Source organism: Acyrthosiphon pisum, chromosome A1 (assembly GCF_005508785.2).
Source record: "Acyrthosiphon pisum isolate AL4f chromosome A1, pea_aphid_22Mar2018_4r6ur, whole genome shotgun sequence".
NCBI lineage: Eukaryota > Metazoa > Arthropoda > Insecta > Hemiptera > Aphididae > Acyrthosiphon > Acyrthosiphon pisum.
The window spans coordinates 57,102,330-57,122,040 of record NC_042494.1 but is presented as its reverse complement, the minus strand read 5'-3'; the positions used below and the strand labels follow the sequence as shown (position 1 = coordinate 57,122,040).

General features: G+C 28.1%; 1 protein-coding gene across 1 annotated transcript in view; it reads left to right on the top strand.

Moving 5' to 3' along the window:
- Positions 1-19,711, top strand: part of LOC100164262 (protein O-mannosyl-transferase TMTC1) — a 120,070-nt gene that overhangs the window by 60,800 nt on the left and 39,559 nt on the right. Inside the window, exons 7-10 of the mRNA XM_001943223.5 lie at positions 3,879-4,068; positions 6,958-7,079; positions 7,663-7,836; positions 8,191-8,304. Coding sequence (XP_001943258.2) covers positions 3,879-4,068; positions 6,958-7,079; positions 7,663-7,836; positions 8,191-8,304 — 600 coding nt within the window. The remainder of the gene's footprint in view (positions 1-3,878; positions 4,069-6,957; positions 7,080-7,662; positions 7,837-8,190; positions 8,305-19,711) is intronic.

Genomic DNA, 19,711 nt, shown 5'->3' with positions numbered 1-19,711 from the left:
ATAATATATTATTATGAATTTAATCAAATTATGCTAATGCCTATAAATTCAATATTGATTCAACTTTAAATAATAGAAACACCCACACTTAAAACACATTGTCTAAAAAAATACAAAAGATAAAATCGCTAATTATAGGAAAATTAAAATATGTAATTTGCTTCAATACCCTAGACTCTTAAGTATCACTCAATACTTCATTTAAGAAATGACAAAAACATTGCTTAACGACTTTTAGGCACTCAGAGTTTCTTGGGCACAGTCCAATGGGGATGATTGCCAAGTCTTTTAGATAGAGTGAGATGGTATTTGTTTTGTCTGTTTAAAACTAAGGATATTCGAAGAATTGATAGTGGGGTGGACGAGTACGAGACATTTTAATAAAAAAAACTCGCAAAAAATTAATCGATTTTTTTGAGTTGATAGATCATTTTTTTTTTTAAGAAATATGTTATATTTAAATAAGGAGCATACCTATGTTTGAATGGCATTTACCTTGTTTATCTTAGTATTTTTTTCCACTGTAATGCAATGAAGCTATTTTGTATAATATGCGTTTAATGATGTGTATGTATATTAATATAATATTATGTTATCACAGCTAAAACATATTAGTAAAAACGGTATTTATTATTTATGAGTTATGTATGCAAATAATAAAAATAATAGTAATAATTGGATTTGGAAAGACCAATTTGATTTTTTATAAAATTAAAATAGGTACTTACCTACCTATATTATTATTAATTATAAGTAATTCATCAATAAAAGAAACCTGCAGTTGAATTCGTGTGTGTGTTCTAATTGCGGTTATTTGGTTCTTATTACTGAATATAATATTTACCACTTATCACTTATCTCAGTCAAGTTCATTTTTATATTTAAATATTGTAAACATTTTTCTGTAAGTTATGCATGTGCCATATTATTGCATGGGTACATTACACAGGTATGTTGGATTTGGATATGATGTCCAACCTAAATAGGTAGGTACTATAGTAACGTTTGACGTAGCTTAACAATGACACAATGAATAACTTTTCATGATTCATCGCCGCCTGTTCTGTTGTAGAAGTGCGATGTATTATATAGAGGTGGAAAAGCATTTTTTTTTTTTTTGTGGACAATATAAAATCATTTTTTTTTTTTCAAAATATTTTACTACCGTAATTATTAAGTGATAGAGCATCCTCCCACGCACCACATCAACGATATTCGTTAATATTATTTTTTATTTTTTTGTTTAACCATGTGGTTCCTTTATAGCTTACACAACCTACTATTTTACCCACATATAAAACGTTTACAATTTGTATTTTTCTCTGAAACTTATGCACATTGTTTAAAATTGAAATAATTCTAAAATAATTTCCAAATATCTGTTGAAATATTATTATGGAGTATTTTTAAGTGACAGATGCATCGGAATATAATAATATGCTATTGGTCCGTATTAAAAGATGACTATGGTTTATATGTTTTTATTACATTTTTGGTATTGATTACTATCAAAGTAATAACGAAACAGGTCTCAGATGTTATTTTTCAAAACTGAAGTATTGAAAGCCATTAATCTTATTTGAAACAAAAGAGGAATCGTAAAAGATTGTTTTCAATTATTGCTTTTAATCCTATTACATTCAATCGGGAAATGTGGATCACTATAACAGTATCCTATACAGTATATAACATATCACAAAGTCGCTTTAAGATCATTGTGGTTCATGCTGTACTTAAAGTATAAAGGTTCGATGAAAATTTTCAACTCGCAGTCCGGTAACAAAAATACAGGAACAAAATTCTCTTAAATTCTATGCATTTTTAACTGGAAAATAACCTGGTTTTATCTGGCCTTGTTCGTTTGAATTTAATACCATCCATCGAAAAAAATATCTGTAGATATATATTTATTTAAAATAATTTTAAAAAACTTTCAACATTTATTTTATAGATTAATCGAAATCACAAGAGTTTTTTTAAAAAATATTTTGCCAATCATGCAAACGGTGCGACGTCATGCTTTTGAAATCGGAGGAGGATGTATTATATAGCTTTTCTCATACAACGTACATGCAAACTCGTTATGAAGATAGAGAGTTACAGAAAAAGACAAAATTATAAGAATATAAAAAATAGAACAAAATTAGTGCAATTTTACAATGTAAATTTAATTTAAAACAAATAAATAATGAACTATTAAACATAAAAAAAATTAAAATTATATAAATTTTAGTTAAAACTAAAAATCACATAAATTATATTAGCCAGTCAACAATAGTTATTTTAGATTTTCAATTTTTGTAAAAAAAAAAATGTTGTTTATAGAGATTGGCATAGAGTTATGAAAATTACGTCCAAAACAAACTATAGCAATTATTTTTAGCACAAGATTCACCGGTAATATGTCAAATATTCTAAAGTTATTACTGGTACGACTGGACCACTGGTAGATCATTCATAATTTATTTTTTTAAGATACATAATATTATGTGTTATCTGCATACGTTGATGAACCAGTAATGCGGTTTCAAAGCATTATTAGAAAGTCCTACCAAGATAAATTAACCATAGTGATTGGTAATATAGAGCTAAATTAACAGTATTACAGTTCACATACCACGTTTACAAAGGCATACGACTTGGCTTGACTTATAAAATCTGAAAATTAAACTGCGATATTATGTACTGCATAGAATCATTTTTGAAATTTGTTTTTGTACTCTATACCTACAATTTATTATATCGGTTAAATGGTTCAATTAAATTATAATTCGTAAAACGTATAGTACATAGAGGTTGTCAATCGCTGATAAACGACGATAAATTAATGTAGGCTAAATGTCTTCAAGAGTGTCCATGGACGGTTATTGGACGTCCCTACATAATATATTTTTTAACACTTTTGGAATTCGCGTAATGTTTTTTTGTAAATCAATTGCTTATAACACTGACTTCCGTGTTATTCGTTAAACTGTACGCGTATTAAGGTGTACTGGAGAAAAAATTATGTCGTTGCGGTTCGCGGAGCGGACACTCTCTCGGGATCGCTGCCAAGCGTATTCCTAAGGTTTTAATGTCCACAGAACTCACAAAATTTACTTACTCTGCCGTACGTGTTCCGAATATTGGTAAATGCAAGTGAGAGCAAAAAAAAAAAGAAGAAAAAATCGAGATAAACAAAATTCTGCACTCTATACAGCGGGGGAAAATGCGTCATTTTACGATCCCGGTGTACATGACGTTTTATTTGAGATTATTTCAAATTTTATGCACCTCGCATGCTGACTACTAAATACGTATCTCTGAATGACATTTGATAGTAATATTATTTAAATTGGTGTTTCTACAATACGCTATGAGAAATAAAAATATAAAATTACTTGTTTTTGCATAATTAAATTATGCGCTAGATGTGGGAATGAATACGTTGCTTAAAATTTTAAAATTATTAATGGTAGAGTCACGTCCATCATATCATAGGACGTAAATGTAGGAAAGTATAAAAATATGTATTGCCACGTAAAACATCGCGATATTAAAAAAAAAATTAATTCTCGTGGTAAAATGTCCTGATTGAATATTTTTACACGTACGTAAATATTATAATAATTACTATTACATCTTTTGTGTTTAAACTTCACCGTTGTAAGTCTTTAATCCGGTAATTACGATACATAAAATTCTAAAATATATATAATACCATAATATTCTTATTTGATCAGCGATATATATACGTTTATTTGCGCCCCGTATTAAAAAATCATTATTCGAGTCTAGTTAGTACACATCAAACACAATAGGTTTACAACATTGTGATTAAATTTATACCTATAGCTATATTAAATTGACAAAAACAATAAAAAAAACGTTTTCTGTAGATTTCTCAGCTATAGTTATGTGGCTGCGTTCAACCTGTGGCTGATGTTATGTCCATCGGCTTTGAGTCACGACTGGCAAATGAATTCACTACCGTTGGTCACGTCTTTGTATGATATCAGAAACATTGGAACATGTGTAGCTGCAGCATTCTTGTTGTGCATTACGTGCAAGATATTATCCGACATGGACGTAAGTTGATCTCTAAACATAATTACTGTATTTACATGTTTATTTTTCCTTAAACTGTTTCCCTCTCTATGATGAAATAATATTACACGGTAAATACTGGACAATGTATTAAAATACCGTTTAACAGTAAGTTACCGTGCCTATTTTGTTTTTAAACAGTAGTTTCATTGATTTATATTATTATTTATTATACTGGTAGTTAGGTACCACAATATACTTTAATTTTTTTTTAATGCATCAAATCCATTTATGATTTTCATTTTTAACATTAAGTGTAACTTACTAAGTTTTTAAATAAAAAACTTCACAGACTCATTCGTTGTCGGTTGTTTCTTTATTTGTATGGATATAATGCATATATATATATCTGTAGTTTGAGTGATCGTTAGAAATACAAACGATTGAAAGCAATTTTTGATGTTGTAGGAATATTTGGACCATATATTTTTAGAAACGTAAACTGTATAATATTATATTATATTCAGATATATCTTTAAAGTCCTTAATTTTATTTATTACAATTTGATTTATAATTCCTCGTTAAATTTAAAAAAAAACAGTTTTGAATGTCATAATATCATTATTATAATTGTGTTTAAAATATTTCCAAAATCCAGTGGAATATTTATATATTTATTTATATATTTTATCTATTTAAATTGAACATAATATTTATGACAAGAATATGAAACTAACATCATAACGTTAAGTTGAGGTAATGTAACCAACTAAATGACCATAATTAATGTGGGGAGATTTCGTGTGCGACACCCTACAGTGCTAACAGGAATTCGGAAGGTGGACTTTCCATGAGTTATGTTTTCCGTCCTTAAACCTGCGTCTTTCGACCGGTATGCTTACCCCCCCCCCCCCACACCACATACACCCATATGACCAACTTCACCTCGTCGCCAATAAATTTTCGGGCTCCGTGTTTTCATTTCGGTGCGATGGTGGCGGCGGGTAGATGTTAGTTTAATCCAAAACGGATACCGGAATTTTATGCACAATCAATTCCGGGAGGCATTTAATGATAAGCGAGAAAGGTCGACCTGGCGAGCTCGTTAACATTTGGCCGAAACATTTTGGCAAAGATAAACGCCAAAATAGGTCAACGGACGAAGAACATTAAATTAAACGTACCTATATACATAGTCAAGCGTACACGAACGTCCAACGGCGTAAGAAAACAATGAATTATTTTTACCATACGATTTTAATTAGTTGTGCCTATATAATTCATATAAAGTAACGATTCATACCATAATATTATTTTTATTACATCCACCTAGACTATCCATAATATTATGTACACAACACAATGGTGCTGATTAACTATGATTGCATTTCATTACAATATTGTCCTCGTTATAATAGCATAATTTTACTTGGATGTGTTCCTATCGTAGTAGGTACATGTGTAACATTATTATAACATATCATATTATATTATAATATTATGTACCTATATACCGGATCAACGAAATATATTTTCATTACTATACCAATTGACACAATTGTAGACAATAATATTCAATCTATATATGACGCGCTGTAGCCAGTCAAAGTGGGCTCTCGTCGGGTTTTGTTCGAATTCCCCGTGGACTTTCACGTGTGTATATGTATATATAATATGCACGTGAAAACAACGGTCACAACCAAAACCACTACGGTACAGTAATTTGGCGTCAAAATTTTACGCTGTTCAAATATGTATGAAATAATTTTAGGCTGCGTCGTAAAATTCCCCATTGGCAGAAAATTATAATATTATTCCGTCTATTTTACGGAAAGGGGAAAAAATATACGCGGAATATAAAACGCTGTATTCGCGGGTTCAATTTACGGAACACTAACCTCGAGTTTTTTTTTATTGTTATTGTTCGCGCGAAAAAAAAATAATAACGTCCCTTGTACATCCGCCCGCTGCTGTAGTAAGCATTTGGTAATTTATCCCACTAAGCACGTACATCGACACTGCTTCCGTTAATTTTGTTCTCCAAATAATAATAATAATAATAATTACAATAAAACTATAGTTTTAAGCTATAGACCGGTCTTGTTGCTTCACACATATTGAAGTGAATTGGTAAATTATTATATTATTATTATAGAGCCGTTTTAGCTAAACAATGTTTGGGTGAAATGCTACATAATATTATCACGTAACACGAGACCACGGATTTATGATGGAATTTAGCTTACACCCTTCCGAAACGCTCACGTGTGCTATATAATGATATAGATTATATTAAATTAATATCGTCATAAATATCAGTTCGGTTTGAATCAGTTTCCATTGGCGAAATATGTTTAATGTTATATTTTATTTTGTCGTACGCGATACGTCATTTTTATCCCACATCCGGATTTTCATTAGATTTACGATTTATGGGTTTTACTGATAAAATATAGGGCATTAATAGAAAAAAAAAACTAATCAAGTCATAGGTTCGGGTAGAACTCCGTCTCGAAGGGAAAATAAATAAAAATATTTAGATTCATCGTTCCGTATAGTTGGATTATACCTACAAATATTTCATAATTCATTATTTCTTCCAACTGCTCACCATCCATTCCTGTCAATAATCGTTTATTTTTGCATATAATTCAACTATCATACTTTCTCACTCGTGTCATCTCATACTGTTCTATTATTATAGTCAAATATTTTTACCAAATATAATTTATCGTAAGTTTTAATACTATATAAAAATTAGAGAAGAAATGTAATCATATAGTTTTATAATTCAATTTATATATAATATTATGTCAATCGTTGCTAAACGATTTTATACTTACATTAATTCATAACAAATATACCATCAATAATTAATGTATATTTTATCGTGAGAAAATAATATAAAAGTTTCATGTTTTTACTTTCAGACACAAAAACATAGTCCTCAAGTTTTGGCAGCTCTTTTACTCATCATCCCTTACATTCCTGCTTCCAATCTTCTAGTGACAGTAGGATTCGTGGTGGCTGAAAGAGTACTGTACATACCCAGGTAAATATTCTTAAAATGTACTTATATTATATCAAATATATATCATAGCATTTTATTTGGGAACAATTATACCTATTACCTAATACAATAATAATATAATATATGTATAGTACCTATTTAAATGCTATCATAATATGTTCGTTTTATTTATTCGTTGACATGAAAGTGCAACAAGCACTATAAGTATGATCTAAAATTAAATTACATTGTATGAATAATAATTATATTATTATATATTATCATCTTTATTATCAATACGACAATACATTTACAACTGTATTTGAATCGTGCAAAATATCATTTTTATATTAGATTTGTATATATAATATATATGAATTAATATTTAAGATAATTATTAATAAACAATTCATTTACCGGATTTTTTTTTACAAATATTTATTTTTTGATATTTAATTTACCTTGCTACTTGTATTGAGTTAATTTCTAAAGCAAACTTATAAATGTAATTTTTATAAATCATAATTAATTCATTGTCTATATAAAATTAATAATAAATATTGATTTTTGTAGTAACAGTAGGTATTTATAATTATCTACTTAATATAATATTCCTAATTTGCAGCATGGGACTCATTTTGCTATGCGTATATGGACTTCAAACTATCCTGAATCACAAAAAATCATCGAACAGGGTGGTAATGACGACGAAATTCTTTGTGGGCTTCACACTATTCGTATTCGTAGCTAGAACCGTACTGAGAAATAGTGATTGGATGTCTAGACCGACAATCATTAAGTAAGTCAACATAAAAGAAACTCGAATTAATGTATTTTCAAATTTAAACTTTAATCACAATTTGAAAGATAAAAAATATATGCTAACTATTGTGATTTTTCTTTGTGTAATATTGTCATTCATTTTGAAATATTACAATTTCAATATTTTTTATTTCCAACTATAAAATATTATAGTTATATATCTTTGCAATTCAATATTTCCGTTGACAAATTAAATTTAGATATTTAAAAAAAAAAAATGAAAATCTGTCGTAGAAAAATCGATGTTACCTAATACATATTTTATCTCCAATTCCCAAACGGTTCATGCATTGCATCATAGTATATTATATAAAGCAATGTGACTTTTCAGGGCCGGTTTGAAGACTCTGCCACACAATGCCAAAATGCACTATAACTGGGCGAACTACCAAAGGGACGTAGGGGACACGCAAACAGCTGTAAATCACTACAGAGAGGCGTTAAGGTAAGATTTTAGAAACGCATTTACTCCAAAAGAAAAAAAAACTACAATAATTTGTTAACACTATAGGTACGCGTAAAACTTTTACCGGAATTAAACAATAACAATAAATGCAGTTGTTGTAACTTGTGACTGCCTACGAATCACGCTCGCGGTAAATCGCAATAATAATGAATAAACGCGTATCTGTAGTAATTATTCAGATTGCGGAAAAAAGAAATTATAATTTTCGTACGGCAATAAACGCTCTAGATTATGACGTTTTGTGGGAGCTGACAAGGCGTCCGTATTAGTTTTTTGTTGTTGTTGTTTAGTGTTAAGACCGCTCTATCTCCAAAACGTGCTTTTGCTCTTAAAAAATGAAAAGTCGTTGCAGTTTGAAAGCCACAAAGAAGGCGGGTATCTCGGGCCATTTTTTAAAATGTGTGTGCAAGTATATATATTATATGCGCACATTTTTTTTGTCTTCCGGGAAAATAATTATTATTGCAAGACGTAAAAGACGACCATATCTCGGCGTCCCTTCTGTTTTTATCTTTGGGTTATTTTTCACGACGACGGTTGGGTATTAAAAAAACGAGTTTTATTGTGGAGATACTCCAACAGCGTAGACAATATTTATGACGAGGGATCCGAGGACTGTTTGTTTTTCTGTTAAAGGTTAAAACGTGCACAAAGCGCAAGATAAACTGCCGCTGTTATGCGTGACATGTTAAAATATAAATAAGCTCCATTGGGATATAACGAAAACTTCGGTGAAGCATAAATTACACGTTTTTGTTTGTATTATCCTCTAACTGATAGTGGCTTCACTATGCTTGATTGCATTGTGTTTAATAGTTTCAATTGTTAGGCTTTACTATAATTATTTTACTTTTTTCAAACAAGTTGCTTTTTTTATCAACATTACTTTTACGATCGTTTTCAGTTAAATGTAAGCGAAGATTAAAACGTTGAAAAACAATTTAACGGTCTCAAGTATTTCAAAATTATCCATTTTCAAATTCGGTATTGAATATATTTTTTTATGAGTACTCGTAAAAAATGCGATGAATACATCTGTTGTGTTTACATTGTTATATTACGACCAACTTAACTGACGGCTATGTATAATTTGATTAAGCTTGAGTTTGAGGTATTCAGTCTGATATTATAATATATTTTAATAATACATATTTAAAATACATACAACTATATGTAAATATTTTGTTATAATGTAGGTAGGTAGTTTATAAATCTTGGGTATATTACATTAAAATGTATCACATCTGTTCAATACGTTTTCTATAAGGGGCAGGATGCCAATTTTTCTATTTTCTGCAATTCTATAAAATTTTCCATTTTAGTTGCACAATACCTGTATTACATCGAAAAAAAATAATTCATAGGAATAATTATCAGGCCTAGTAGAATTGTCGGATTTTGATAACTATTTTTTTATTTTAAAAAAAGACTTCGTACAGGTCCCATAGAACGCCAATTTTTATTTTATTTCGAATAGTGATATGATATAATTTAAAAAACACTTAAAATTGTATTATTTTGAAGACATTCTAGAAAGTCTGAGATTAAATATTGAAAAAATGAAGTTCAAATGTAGAATATACGCTATATAGTTTTTTTTTTTTTTAAATTATCAAATTTGGTTGATTCTACAGAACAGGATTATTATTCCCGTAAAGCGTATTTTTGTGTACAAAATTACATGGGTACCGCCGCACCGGGCGCTTTAAGCAAGCATTTAAAAATAAAAAAAACGGTAATTATTATAAAAAAAAACAAAACAAAAACAATTTTTAAATATAATAATAATATGACCATCAATTGAAATAGTACGAAAGTTTAATGCGAAGCTTGTAGTTGAGTAACTATTTTGTTTTCATTCTATTTTATTTTTCTGGCTAAAATAATATTTTCTATGTTGTTGTCTGACAAACTTTTAAGCTTTTAATCATTCGTTTTGGTGCATTTTATTCCCCTCGGGCCACAGCATTTAAACAATCATTCAGCTACTGCGGGGCATTTTCAAACACTGCCGACAATTGCAGAGAATATGTGGGTTTTTCATTTCCGCACAGTGATCGCAACTAAAAACCGGGTTCGTGAGAAATTCGATGATGATGGTTTTCGAACAAACGCGTTCATTTATTTCATGTTTCGTAATTTGCATGCAAATTAACATCTTGATGTTGTTTTAAATACCTACTGTGTAAAATAACGCCAACACACATATTCAAAACACTGTTAAGAGCACTATGACTCAGTACGCCTTTCCATCCTTGAAAACTTAACACGAGTATTCATTTCCTGTTACCAAACAATCTCCTTATCGTCCATCCGGTCTGAGACTTTGCGCACAACGCTATAAGCTGCTGCAGTGCAGAGGTTTTTTGATTCTAAGCTTTGAGTTTCCCAACATGACTTAATCATGACACCAAGTGCAAAAATTCTTAATGTTTGCCAGTTTTATAACGTAGGTAGCATATTAAAAATAAAGTCGAATAGACGGTAATGTATTATTAATATTAAATTATCGATTAAACAAGGTAGGCAAAAAAAAAAGAGCAGATAAATGTCGTTTTTCTTGCGGAAAGTTTAGGTACCCAGACAGCAATTTTTTGTTTAATAATATTATTATAACATTATAATCACAAATAATATTAGTAGGTATAACGTTATTATAATACTATTATAATATCATTGTTACAAAATGCTGTCTGGGTAATTGACACTTTAGTATGATTTTGGAAATAAATGTAGAAAAAGAATGAGAAACGCAATAATTTAGTAATTTTAGCTTTGACCTCTTATGTATAGTAGCATCATTATAAAATACCGGGAAAAAAATATGGTTTGATAATTCTTTTTGCCGAGAGAACTGAGGAAATTTTATTTTATATTTTAAACTGAACTCCATTGTGTATTCTCTATGTGTTCAACAATTATTTTATAAAACATCGAGGAAAATTAATTTATATAGTTTATCCCGTATTAATGTAAAAAAAAAACTATTATTATTACTATTGTTTGTTTAATATTTGAAAGTCAAGATATTCGAATAACCAATAAAACCGATACCATCCAATTATGAATTTCCCATTACTACATATCAAATGAAATGAATTTATGAATCATTACCATTCATATTAAATGTTTAATGATACAATATAAAATATTAGTTCATAATTACTACTTAGTCAAATATTATACTCACACACTTGTTTAATATTACAAAATGCTTGTGGATTAATGTTCCACCCAATAATTTTCTAAACAAAAGTAAGTAATAGGTAACCTATTATTAGACTATTATTCTTAGTACTTACAGAAGAAACTTTAAGTTCAAATTTCGATTTCAATACGCCGACATTTTCAGAAAATCATCTTATTCACAATTTGCATTAAAACATGTAAGTTCTCATTTTAAAAACCAAATTTGGTATCGTCGTTATTATACTCCCTAACTGCTGTAAAAAATCTAAGTATTAAAAGTATAAGAAAATTTGAATTTGAATCTATGCACAATTTAAACATAAACATGAGGTTAGCATGCTTAAAATATCACCATGTATAGGTAAAAATAAGTAAAATTGTGTACATATTTAAATATTATATTATTTTTTTTATCAATTTTAGTTATGTACTAAAAAAACAATACAAATCTTTAGGTATTAACATTTTTAATATTACTTATAATAAAACGATGGAGGCCTGACAACTGCCGATAGTTGTTTCAGTCTTTATCCTTAGCATTACTGTATGTCATTGACTTTTCAAAATAATAATAAAAAATGTACGCATCACCACTTTTTATCCCTCAAATTTGATATTTATATTAAAAATATAATACGATTATAATTATAGATACTTATTGCTCTGAGTTTTTGTGAATTTATCGTTACACAGTCTGTCCAATTCTAAGCGTTATTCGTTACTGTTGTTATAATACAGAGAACGGTCACTATTGTCGAGACCTATTTTTGTGAGCGTCTATCAATTTTAAAGCAAATCATAATATTGTTAAGTTCCTTCATTTGATAGCAACTGTAATTTAAAATACAATTAAAAATATAACCAACACGGGTTCCTCGCCAGATGACGACCAGTTTTCCTTTTTCTGTGTCGTTATATTTTCTCTGTCAACATCTCTGCTGTAATAAATCAGGTGAAATCCCATTTTCAGGTAGGTACACACAATCCCCCGTGTAGTATGGAATAATTTTAAACGATAATAATATTACACCTGTGTAAGTTTTGAAATGGATATGTCAACTCTGCCTTAACTGTTTGACAAATTGAATAATATTTTTCGTCCGCAAACTTGTCTCTGGGCTTTAGATAATGCACTGAAACATGTATCATTCTACCAGCCACGAGAGTCTACTTTTCATTTTCTAGTATTGTAACAACACCGTAGACACTCTTGAGTCATATTTTATGCTAACAATATAAAACAATTTTCCCAAAGAAAAGGAACAGGACTTTCTCAGTCTATTACTTTACATTCAACCGCAAATAAATCAAACACAATAATCTCTTCAAAATAATATAATACAATTAATAATTGTTGGAGTAAAAAATAACGGAGTATTTTGATTTAAACAACTTTAAATATAAAATAATATATTCAACCAAAAAACAATTTATCAAAAATAATAAATGCAATTCACATAATATTTATGTTCGATTAGGTATAATATTATTTAATTTAGTCATAAATGTTTCATAAAGCTATGAACAAGACGTAACAATACATTGTTACAATTACATAACATTATTTTTCCAAAGTACAATTGTTCATGATTTTTGTGTGATTACGAATTATATAACAATAATTGTATCGTAATAATATTAGATATAATTGTGTAATAAATGAAATGTAACTTAATAATTATTTGTAATTGTTTTATTAAATGGCTTCATTAAACAATAAAATATAAATCATGGTAAATCATTGAAATTGTTATAAATTAAATGATTTATGCAAATAATATCTTTATTGTACATTATTAGGTTTTTTGTAACAAAATGACTAATTTTGAAACTCCTGATGCAAAATCAGATAATATAATATGTTTTTTGACTGAGTATATTACTTATACCTATCTAGTTATTATATTAAATAAAACTCCGTTGGAATGTAATAATACAATTTCAAAAGTATGTATATGTTTTATTTCTTACAATTTTGTTACTGTACATGGATAAATATTTCTTTAAAATTACTTACAATATTTTTTGGTAAAGTGTTTAATGTTCATATTTACTTTTTTAGCTTCACATCTGAATATCTGATCATAATATGAAAAATAATTTCAGACATTAACTATTTAAATAAAACAAATAACATAAATTCAATAAACGAGATGTTTTTTTTTTCTGAATCATGTTAAAATTATTATTGTTATTATTACTTGATGGCCTTGGGCCTTCATTTTGGTTGATTCATTGTAACATTTAATATACACAATGAAATACACATTATTTTCATCATCCAGGTTTTTTAAAAACTTCTTTTAAGACATGTCTGACTGAAACTAGGTTTTTATATTATTAGTAGTATATAATAAAATATTCCTGCCCTATGCATCCTATATCTACAGACATTTGCAGAATCGGAAATTTTTGACAATTTGACATGATAGTTATTAATATATAATAATAACAATAGTAATGATACTTAAGGTTGGTTAATAGGTACTTACATTACATGTCTATGCGTTTTTGATGAATATATTAGACGGGGTCAACTGGAAAAAAGAAGCACGTAACATTAGTAAATATTAAATAGTTTTAAAATTCACGATTTTTAAGACCGATTAGATTTAATCGAATAAATCAGAACTGCTTATACAAACAAATATTTAATAAAGCAATTTTGAAAAGGTGATACATTTCTAATTAATCAAAATTACATCACGGTTAAGCTTTTTTTATTGATTTAAAGGTTAGGTTACTAGACAAAAAGACGCTTGTGAGAAAAAAAGTACCTAGATCCGGTCACACAAAATATAGATAGAATACAAATTAATTTTACTATTGATTTGGTAGCTTTGCAGGGGCGGATTATATTATGTTGGTTGTATATTATAATAAATTTGAAAATAAAATGTACGAAGTCTAAAAATTTGTCTTTCTGTTAGGAGCATGGTTAACTATACTGTTTATATAATTATAAAAATTAAATTGCGTATCGTAAAAAAAAAAGTTTTGAGTAAAGAATTATGCGTTTTTATAAAATTGTTAAAATTAATTTTTATTTTAGTGATTAGAGTGAAGACAATTCTCAATTGCTTATTGAAACTTTTAAGTTGCCATACTAATTAAAAAAGTTTTAAGATAATGCAAAAATTTGACTTCCATGCGGGAATCAATCGTGAACTCTCTATGGTCACACTTCTTTCAGTTTTATTTTTCTTAGAAAAACTACTATGAAATTCAAAACATTACTCATTGAACACATTGAAGTATTTATATACATTTCCAGTTTATGAAATATTTATTTGAGCCAGTTTGAAACTTTTTGACCTTATGTCTACTAGTTGTAATGATTACCCACTCTGATATCGCACATGAATACGCACGCACAAAAAATAACTTAACGTTGTTATAAATTAACTGCTTAAAGATCTTTAAGAAAACTAATAATTTATTGAATACCTACTGGGGTCATATATGTTTAATATTAATCTAAACTATTCTTGGATTTTCAAAAAAATTATTTAAATTCTAAACAACTATTTTGTAGGATCTATAATTATTTAGTCCAAAGTTTTGGGTATATTTTAGGATTGGTATGTTTTATTTTTATACCTACTATGATTTTCAAATATTTTTATCTAGATATTTTTTTTCCTGGTTTCCGTAAATATTTTATCTGAGATGAAAAAAAAAAAGTTAATTATAATATAAATGTTAAGCACAGTTAGAGTTACAGACTTACATACAACTGAATTTAAATATAATTATTAAACTTGTGTTTATTGTGTTATTTTAAATAAATATGCATATTTATAACGAGTCTTAATAATTAAACTTCTTTTTTAATGATACAATTTGCAATTACCCGGATATTTTATTCGAGTTAATAATAATCCAATGTGTGATACGTTTAAATTATTAAATAATTAATAACGAATGCTTTTATTCAATTTTCGAGATAATATTTATTTAACTTTTTTTATATTGTAGTCTGCCGACTTAAATCGAACAGTAGGTATACACATAATAAACACATATATTATATTAGTCTATTTATTTTGATGAAGTTTGTTAAAACATTTTTTCCCCTTTTTTAAGAGTTCTTTAAGTTTATTTAATAGAAGCGTATGAGAAAAACCAGCTTTTAGTCCCAATCAATGATCACTATCTTATCTTTCAATATAAAAGTTTTTTTTTTCCGTCTGTAGTTAACTGACCATAAAAACGACGAAACAAAAGAGACAGAGTTTGCTTGATCATTGAACGCTTTAGTTTGAAACAGCGAAACTTTTTTAATACATTTTTTTATTTACTTTAAATAGCAGAAATTGTATTTAAATACTTAAGAGTCCGTTATTATTATGCATTGTTCGTTCAAAGAAAACTAATATTGATCAAAAAAAATTAGTACCATTTTAAAACTCATAAAATAGAAAAAAATAATATAGTTAGGTAATTTCAGCATCATATCATCTCATACTAAACGCTGACATTATTATGTTTCATATCCAACAAGATATTTTGAAAATATCAAAAGCACTTAAAAATATTTAGATTTGATATAAATCATTATCATACTACGTTCAATGATTTTTCTATATTTAATACAGTTTCGATGCTTAGTTTGTAGATGAATTTATTGTATTAATGAACATTTTTATTAAAATGAGATACGTCCTGTTGCAGTATAAGCGACTATTATAGTCAATAATGTATATTAATTATTCAGTTGAAATATAATAAGTGTCCTTTAAGATTACCTAAAAATTCAGTAGTCATAACTTATAAATTTTATTTATAGAATCAATGTACCTATCATAGATATCTACTAATATAATTTAATAGAAACTCGGTGAATTTGTTTTTTATCGCTAAACATAGCAAATCTGAATCCAAGAGTACCAATCTTGTAATTTTAGATTAAATATTTAAATTAATTTACCAGCTATTATCAATCTTATAATTAATAGCATCGTATTACCTATGTGTTTTCACAATGAATTTTTAGTTTTAACGATACTTAGATTTGTATACGATAAATATTAAAATTGTAATGACTTACATAGGTACTCATAATTTTCATAGTAAAAATTTCAATATTGTATAAATAACTCCATACGAAATTGCAAATAATATTCGGAACTTTAAATTTTAAAACAATCTGGCGAATTCTGTTTTACACTAAGCCTAACAACAGAATTTGAATTTTGTTCTGCTGAACGCATTAATTTGCTATTTATCTCAAGGGTCAGAGTCAGACTAGTACAAATAGCGCCCAGGCATACCATAATGTTTTGATTTTCGTAGCGATAGTAAGACCTTAAACACTAACTATGCAATTAAAAACAAAACTTCTACGTACAAAATATTTATTTTTATGTTTAGAGCATAATATTACATTATATTGAGCGTTGTTTTGTGTTCCAATAATAAAAGGTGCATTTTATTTACTGTTCAGCAGTACTACCATATTGGAATCATGCATATCGATATTACAACAATATTTTCCAGGACACCTGGTGCGTGTCATAAATGCGTAAAAGGGAATCATACAATACTTTAGAAAAAATGTATTTTGGACCAATATCATTCTTCAAACGATATTTTACAACTGGTATATTATGCCATACGGCTTAGTTCGATTTATTGCTCAGTTAAAAACAATGGAAAAAACTAATTCTTGACCTAATGTTTATTTATGAAACAAACTATTATTTCTTAAAAGCAAAAGAAATCCATTAGAAGCCACTTAAAAATAAATACGAAAACAGGAAACGCTACAACCGTAGTGACAAGCATAAACCACAGAATGCCTCGACTATTATCGTAAACATTTCAAAAACCCTCATTAAACTGAGGATTTTAGATAAAACTATTTTATCTTTTTTTGTTGAAAACCTATACCGAATCATATTACAAACAATAACGAGAGCTGAGAAATTTTTAAATCAACAATATTTATCCCCACAATATTATCTATTTTTTTTTGACATTATATAGTTTAATATTATAAATATAAGTCAATAATATTGAGAAAAAAACACATCCTGTTACATTTTGCACATTGGAATATTTGGTACCACCCGTCTAAAAATAAAGGTTGTTGAAAAATATTTTCACTTTTTGCAAAGGTCTTCATATGTAGGTATATATATTTAAAACACTGATACAAAAAAGGTTGTATCTACTTTTATTTGAATAATACGAATAAAAAGGAAAACCAATCAATTCTAGAAAAAATTATGCATCGTTTGATACGAATGAATAAATAAAATGTACATCTCATAAGTATAATAATTGTAATCAAACTTTCTTAGCACTACTGTAAAAAATTTGAATTTAAGATTTGGGACCTTTTTCTTATCAGAAAAGTTTCATATTATATTAAATTCATTGCTCGGACGAGAATGTTTTCACCGACTAAACGCTATATTGTTGGTTTTAATGTCTTCTCGCTGGAAATATCATAATTATAATATCGCTAAAGTTATTATTATTAATTTAAACTGCGTTAAATTTTCCCGAATCGTTACGGTGAACGATGGAGTACATTGTCATCATAAACGACTAAAACATTGTTCCGAGAGGTGATTTATATTATGACCTCGTGTTGATTTAAGTAAATATAACGGCGATCATAGGGCACGGTGAAGAGAGTTTGTAGTCTTCATTAGCAACGAACGTTAAGTGCACGTCAGGTCGTTACACGAGGTTTGTGGCCCGTCATCAACTTAATAGCGGCTCAATCTTCAACACACCCGAGTCTCGTGAAACTTTCTTCCACGCCATAAGAACATTATCGATATAGTGCACCAGTCTATCGAACAGTACAACACAATATCGACCACTGAATACCTTCATCGACTGATCCGATGTCCTCTCCCTCTCAAATTACCCGCTTATCATTATTTTTTTGATTGCCATACTTCTATTTTATATTTTCTAAAACCTTCCATTTAAATTTTTATCGGGTAAACAATATTATGAAACGACGTATTTTCTTCTACCGACAGTAATACATTTTAAAATAGCGTAATATTGTTATTCGATCGAATCGACTAATTTGTTTTTGAAAAATTAATTAAATATCGCAGCAGGTACGCCACCGCTTTGTTTGAGAGATTTAAACATTTCTAATAAAATTCATAATTTATTTATCGGGGTGTATTCCTTCACGAGAGCTCTTTACTTTTTTTTTTTGAATTATTCATAGGTTTTTATTTATTCAAAATTGTACTTGTACCTACTTGTACTTTATGAATACTTTATTTGTTTTATTAGTAACGATTGTTATTTCAGTTCGTCAATGCTGTGAAATCATTTATTTAATATTTGTTTAATAGTATTCAATGTATAGTTTAATATTTTTAAATTCCTATTGCTCGGCAATTCGTATTTGCCAACTGTCGTTTGTCGTAGAGGCTCGCAATCAATTACAATGTCAACATTTTAAAAAAACTTTATAATAACTGTCGTTGATTCGAATACCAAAAAGTTGAGTGATTCTTGCAAGTGAACACACAATCAGCATATTTTAAATTCTATCTTTTCAAATATACGAATATATTATTATGGAATTCAATGTTTATATTATACATACACTATATTTATATTTTTTTTTGATGATAATAATTTATGTTTATTTTATACGCTCGCATTTTTTACTTAAAAGTCAAAATATTATTGTTTTCAATTTAAAAATTGGATAGAAATAAGCAATGAATGGTAAATTGGTTTTCCCTATACAACATATTATAATATTATAGTTATATTTTAAACGTAAACAACTGTCTGGAGTAAGTGTATAACATTATGTGTGTGTGTGTGTGTGTGTCATTATCGATTTCCGTGATTGCCTTTATTATAATTAAAGTTATTTTGCGATTATTTTCAAATCCATGAAAATATTATAATTTTTAACTTTGTTTTATTTTATTTTAATTTAAGTTTTTTTCTAAAGAAAGGTAGTGTACACATAGGCCAAGGTGAAATGGAATGTTTGATTATTGCTCTCCTGTGCGTTTATACGAAATAATCCCAACACAAATGTTTATATTTTATTCCACTGTCAGATTTTTTGTTGACTCGTCGTGTATTTCGGCCGGAATGATTATGTATAAAGTCATTTTATTATTATTATTCCCGTAGCGTCTTTTCTCGATCGTTACGCTGGTTGCAGTGGTTCTTTGGACTCGATCTTCGTAGCGTA